Source organism: Galendromus occidentalis, unplaced genomic scaffold (assembly GCF_000255335.2).
Source record: "Galendromus occidentalis unplaced genomic scaffold, Mocc_1.1 scf7180000075782, whole genome shotgun sequence".
In the NCBI taxonomy this organism is placed as follows: domain Eukaryota; kingdom Metazoa; phylum Arthropoda; class Arachnida; order Mesostigmata; family Phytoseiidae; genus Galendromus; species Galendromus occidentalis.
Genome location: NW_003803772.1, coordinates 417,328 through 423,997, shown reverse-complemented (window position 1 = coordinate 423,997; position 6,670 = coordinate 417,328). Strand labels below are relative to the sequence as shown.

Here is a 6,670-nt window from a genome sequence, read left to right as displayed (position 1 = left end):
CATTTGACCTGTTCGACAGCGAACTCCCGTGAGAGCAAAGAGATCCTTGCACAGAATCCGGCGAAGATTATGCAGGGTTTGACCGCGATCTATTTTCCTCGCAGAGCGTATCCAGTTCCTCCTCGACTTCCTGGATCTCCCCAAAATCAAGAAGAAGGTCGGAAAACTCTCTGGGGGTCAACAGAGACGAGTTTCACTTGCAGTCGCTCTGATCCATGAGCCCCCACTCTTGATTCTCGACGAACCAACGGTCGGCGTGGACCCGCTGCTCCGTCAAGCGTGAGTTTTCACAGGCTGGACGAAGTAAAACATAGGTAGATTTTTCCACAAAATGGAGCTTTCTCTGAATGCTTCCCGCGATCATTCGAGGAGACACACGATCCTCCTCGCGCTTCTATCCCGGCATTGCGACAAATGCGCCTCCGCATTGCGCCAAATGCGCCTCCGCATTCCTCCCGGATAAGTGGGTGCTCCCGACTCCGGCCCTGAACGGCGGAATCCCTTCCCCCGGAGGATATATCGGACGAAACTTCGCAGAACGATGACTCCCGGGAACGACCGACGAGAGGATAGTGAATGGGAAACGATTGGGATGATGTCTGCAGCAATATTCAGAGGACGTACCTATTTCAGGATTTGGAAGTATCTCGTGACGCTCACCCGCGATCGAGGGATGACCGTTATCGTTACAACTCATTACGTCGAAGAAGCCCGTCAGGCGGACGTCGTTGGTCTCATGAGGTCCGGTCGAATGCTAGCCGAAGATTCTCCTGAGCGACTCCTGGAGGATTTCCATTGCGAAACCCTCGAAGACGTATTCCTGCAATTGTGCCTCGCGGATAAGGAGGAGCGTGCAATCACAGATCCCCGAGAGATGCTCGAGGTGATTGGCGAGAAAAACGACGATGACACCGTTACATCCATGGAAGTCCAAGGAGAAGTGAGCGATCCATACGCCATCAGCGTATATTCTTCTTTGCTCTGTTTATTCACCGCCTTCCAACGCTTTTTGGATCAGTTCTTCGAAGGACACTTTGCTCGAATATTTTCGAGCTCTTATCTTATCTCCTAAATTCCTCAAATTGATTCAGGTCGGAACTTACGGGACTACCCCAGAAATGGCGCTCGATTCGCCCCCGGGAGAGGCACAGACTGCTTTCGAGGCGGTCAAGAGACACCGCGAGGCACTCTGGGAAGCTTCATCACGAGAGCGGATAGTTGCTCTCGTGAGGAAAAACATTATCCGATTGAGGGGTAGTAAGCCCTACCTCCTCTTCACTTTCCTTATACCGTCCTTCGTTACACTCTTGTTCTGCCTCTGTATCGGGGCCGACCCATACGAGCTGCCTGTGGCTGTTGTCAACTCAGACCGGAATCCAGTTCATTCGAATGCATTCCTGGAGACCCTTCCTCGGCACACTATTGTTCAGCGACTCTACTCGAACCTTGACCTCGCGCTCGCCAGTGTGGCGCGTGGGGAAACTTGGGGCTCCATACATATACGGCAAGACTATTCGAGGGAGCTGAAGTATCGATTTATTTCGGGAATCGACGCCGACAACAAGACCCTGGAAGCGTCCACGATCGACGTGTACATGGACATGACTAATCTGCAGATTGGCTTCATTCTTCAGAAGACCATACTGGAATCTTTCCGCGTGAGCATCATCCGATATATGATATAAAAATTAGCTACTCCCATCGGCGCGCCGTACTTGGAGCTTCTCTCGAAATGCAAATCATCCGCAAGACCATTGTCCATTCGCATCGTATCACGTATAAAGCTCCTTATATCGGCTGTCCTCGTTCCAGACATTCTGTGAGGATCTCCTCAGAGAAATGGACAAGAATGTCAATTTGGCTCAACTTCCGATTCAAATCAAGGAGCCCGTCTACGGTGACAGGAAATCAAACGCTACCGCTAGGACTTTCATGACGCCCGGGATTATTCTCGCGATCATGTACATCATGGCCGTGCCGCTGACCGCCATATCGATAATCATGGAAAATCGCGAAGGCACCACGGACCGCTGCTGGGCAGCTGGCGTCAAGCCTCTCGAGGTCATTCTTTCTCTCGTGGTGTCCCAGTCCTGCATCGTTTGCGTGCAATTAGTTTTGCTATTCGCACTCGTTTTCATCGGTTTCCAAACTCCCCTCGAGGGCTCATTTACACTCGTCGTCCTCCTGACCTTCTTGCAAGGCATCACTGGGATGATCTACGGACTTCTGATCTCAACCATTTGCGCTGAGGAACAATCCGCGATGATGTTGGCGATCGGCACGTTTTTCCCGAATCTTCTCATGAGCGGTATGTAGTGAAGTGTTCTCATATTCCTCCCGATCTGCCTGTGTATCGCAACGAGGCTCTGTTTCATCCAACGGTCTTCCTTGGCTACCCGACCATGACGTATGTACTTCAGAGTCTCTCCTTATGGAGCTTCGACCAATTCTAATGGAGGAACTTCGATTCGATTGCAGGTGTAATTTGGCCGATCCAGTCGATGCCACGTGTGGTTCGAGCAGTCGCTTACGGACTGCCTCAAACGATTCCCATCGAATCGCTCCGCTGTATAATGTACCGCGGATGGGGCATAGACAAATTCGAAGTATGGAGCGGGTTTGTCATATCAATCAGCTGGGCTGTTCTCCTTCTGCTCCTAACCCTCGCTGCTTCTAAAGCCAGAAAGTAGACTTGACTACGATGGCTGTCGGATGAGAAGTAGTCAACCTGATAGCGGAGGCTGACCGCATTTGCCCCCTTCACGCTTCCCACCATTCATCTATCTATCTATGTATATAAAAACTTATGTCTGTCTGTCGGTCGGACATTTGTTCTCCGTCTATCTAACTATCTATCTATATATATAAAAACGTTTGTCTGTTTGCTTGTTTGTCCGTCTGTCTGTATGTCCGGGATTGGTCGTCGTGATTTAGTAGCGTGTTCTGTGAATTCCACCGGTGGTTCTAGGGGGGGGGATCAGTTCTCCGATGCGATGAGTCCTTCTACCGGGAAAACGGAAAACGGAAAACGGAAAACGGAAAACGGGAAAACGGGAAAACGGGAAAACGGAAAACGAAGAAAACGGAAACGGGAAAACGGAAAACGGAAAACGGAAAACGGAAAACGGAAAACGGAAAACGAAAAACGGAAAACGAAAAACGGAAAACGAAAAACGGAAAACGGAAAAACGGAAAAACGGAAAAACGGAAAACGGAGAAACGGAAAACGGAAAAGCAGAAAAACGGAAAACGGAAAACGAAAAAAAAAAGGGAAAACGGTAAACGGGAAAACGAGAAAACGGAAAAGCGTGCAAACGGCGAAGCGGGCAAACGGCGAAGCAGACAAACGGGAAAGCGGGCAAACGGGAAAGCGGGCAAATGAGAAAGCGGGCAAGCGGGAAAGCGGGCAAGCGGGGAAGCGGGAGCGGGAAAGCGGAAGCGGGGAAGCGGGCAAACGGGAGAACGGGCAAACGGGAGAACGGGCAAACGGGAGAACGGGCAAACGGGAGAACGGGCAAACGGGAGAACGGGGATAGGGGAAACGGGGATAGGGGAAACGGGGATAGGAGGAACGGGGATAGGGGAAACGGGGGTAGGGGAAACGGGGAAACAGAAGTATGGGCAAACGGGGGAACGGGGAAACCAGAGAATTGGGAAACGAGAGAACGGGGAAACGAGAGAACGGGGAAACGGAAGAACAGGGGAACGGGAGTACGGGGAAACGGGGGAACGGGGCAAGGAAATGTCCGCATATGAGCATCACAACATCAGAAGAACCAGGTTTCCGTCATGTGCTTCAGGTTCTCAAAAACAGACGTTGCAGCGGAGTGCAACGGGTCCCGCTAGTACCATGAAAAGCCGACTATCGATGAACCGTATGCTATCTACAGAGAAAATGAGGTTTATCATACTATGATATCCACATACCGTATTCTCTCTAATAATCGGGCACTCTCTATTATAAGGGCAGGGTCGGGAAACTTGAAAAATATACGGGCACTCTCCATTATAAGGGCACTCTCTATTATGAGGGCAGGTTCGGGGAACTTGGAAAATGGAGGAGTATTCTCGGTCGGTGGACACTCGTCATGATGCAGCGACGTTCCACGTCTTGTGGTTAAGTTCTCGCGTGTTGACACCTTCGAATGGTCAGCTGTGTGAGTACGCAGCGGGATCGATCTCGCGTGAAAGTTTGAAGATACCTTCCACTCAAAGACTCATGGCTCCAGTGGAAAATATACAGGGGCACTCTCTAATATACGGGCACTCTCTATTATACGGGCAGGTTTCGGGAACTTGAAAATAGACGGGCAGGTCCGACTATTAGAGAGAATACGGTATGCGCCAAGTATCAAGAAGTATCATTTGCGCCCCATCGTTATCTGGCTTGTATTATCGCTGCGATTCGGTGGCAGCGGAAAAGTACCCAGACACTGGCGATGTTCAGCCTTGTGCACCCACTCCCCCACCGCAGTCCCTGACCATGGAAGCCCTTACAGCTTTACCACAGAACCTCACTCCACAGAACGACCTTCCGGCGTTCGATCCCGAAAAGCCACGAAAGTGGATCGAACGATTGGGGATGGACGCGTTCATGAACAACTGGTCGGAACAAAAACTACTTCGGTGGACCTATCGCACCCTGGACGACGATAGCAAGACATGGTTCATTACAGCAATGGGAACGACAGCGAACTGGAAGATTTCCAAAACTAAATTCTTCACTCGCTTTCCTAAAGGCAAGAAAATCAACCCGGCCGGTTACCACAACCGAGAACGTAAGTCGGACGAGAGCTTCACGACATTAATCCGGAAGAAGCAAACACTCCTCGGGGAGGTGAACATTTCCTTCGTCTGGGAAGATTTCTTCGACGACATTCAGGAATCCTGCACATCGACCGGCTTCCGAAGTGGGTACATCGGAGCAAAGAAATGTGACGACTCCACACACTTCCAGACTGAGGTGTCCGATGTCAGACTGGTGGAGGTATGCACATTCACATATTCTCTTATTCATATTCGTTTTGGTCGCGCCCTTTTAGTCGCGCCCTTTTAGTCGCGCCGTTTTGGCCGCGCCGTTTTGGTCGCGCCGTTTTGCCGTAGACCCCCGGTACATAGATCCCATATCACTTCCTGGGCTCGCGATGAAACTCAAGGCCTCATATGCGAAAGCACAATCCTCAGTTCCATCAAAAGTCATCCGGAATTCTATTGCACCCCTCGCCATCCCTATCGCTTTCATCTTGAAACTATCCCTACGAATCTCTAAATTCCCTGCATTTCAATCTATCCACCGCTCCCGTAATTTCCCGACAAGCCTCCGGCTCGAAAAGGTCGACTCGGCTCGCCCGTCCGATATCTCATCGCTAAAACACCCGCAGTGCACCACGGGGCCTCGCGAGCCTCCGCGCTCTACCAGATGGCCTCTACTTGGGAAACCCTGCCCTACGAGATCAGACGCAATCACAACTATACATCCTTCAAACGTAATCTCAAGTTGTACATACTCTTTTCGAGACTGTTGACTGTAATACTGTCTACTAGACCTTCCAGCGGATCGGATCCGCGGATCTTGATCCGCAAGATCTGCGGGTATTTTTACGGAGCCGGATCCGCACGAGTTTGTTCCACGAATGTAGGGAAAAACTATCGTACATACGTAGTAGTCGGGAGGAAAACGACCATTAATCGCGTTTCTCCGATGGAGGAAGCAGGTAACGCGAGTCATGAATTTCCCATTTCGGTTCGGAACCTCTCGTCTCAAAACTGAGGGCTTGTTCCCTCACTCATTTCCCGCCGACATGACGGCTCTGCACGTCGGACTTAGGCTGCGACTTATGACCGGGATCCGGTCGATAGCAGCTGAGAGACAACTGTTCATACCTCAAGCGCAAGCATTCTTATTCCGCAGTTCGTGATCTGGACTGCTCCCCGCGAACAAGTTTGTAGAGCCTAAAATTATCGAGAATAAACTGCAACCCTCCTGCCGGGACGAGCCCGTACATCCATTTTTGTTGCTCTCCTTTTGTTTAGACGGAGCATTCCTCATCATGGAGGACTTCAAGGTAGCGACGGATCAGAAGAGCTGGGTTTGGAAACATTTCTTGAAGAGTTCCAAAAGCGGAAAATGTATGAAATGCTTCAGGGTAGGCTCCGCATAAATATCATGAACATATGGAGATCAGCAGCGAATCCGCAGAGAACTGTACATAAGTTGTACACATGTATACGTTTTTTTTCTGGATCCGGTTTGGTGCGGATCTCAAAGGGTACAGCCGAATAACGTGGCGATCCCGGCTACGATCTGTTTTGGAAAACTGACTAGATAGGGTGATAGCTCTCGGTTAGTAGAAGACTTTTTCACGAGTCTCCCAGAAATCGACGCGGCCAGTTTCGAGAAAACGGCCAAAGTTCGAAAATCTTAAAATGCGATTTTCTCGAAAACGGTAAGAGCTAGAGGGTCGTGCTTGGTCTCGTTGGAAAGCTGGCGAAAAATGCCACAATTCTAGCCCGGTCCCATTTTCCTCAGTACTTTGCATCATCATTTTTTTCCGAATTTTAATTTTCTCCAAGCTCCCAGACACCGAAGACCTTCGTGAACATGGATGACACTATGTCACAAATAAACCCCGTAAACCCATGTACACGCACACCAAGTTTCATCAAAATC

General features: G+C 50.2%; 1 protein-coding gene across 1 annotated transcript in view; it reads left to right on the top strand.

Annotated features, from left to right (window-relative positions):
* Positions 1-2,690, top strand: part of LOC100908011 (ABC transporter G family member 20) — a 5,556-nt gene extending 2,866 nt beyond the window's left edge. Inside the window, 5 exon segments of the mRNA XM_029112956.1 lie at positions 105-279; positions 634-983; positions 1,117-1,658; positions 1,813-2,308; positions 2,479-2,690. Coding sequence (XP_028968789.1) covers positions 105-279; positions 634-983; positions 1,117-1,658; positions 1,813-2,308; positions 2,479-2,690 — 1,775 coding nt within the window.
* The last annotated feature ends 3,980 nt before the right edge of the window (positions 2,691-6,670 follow it).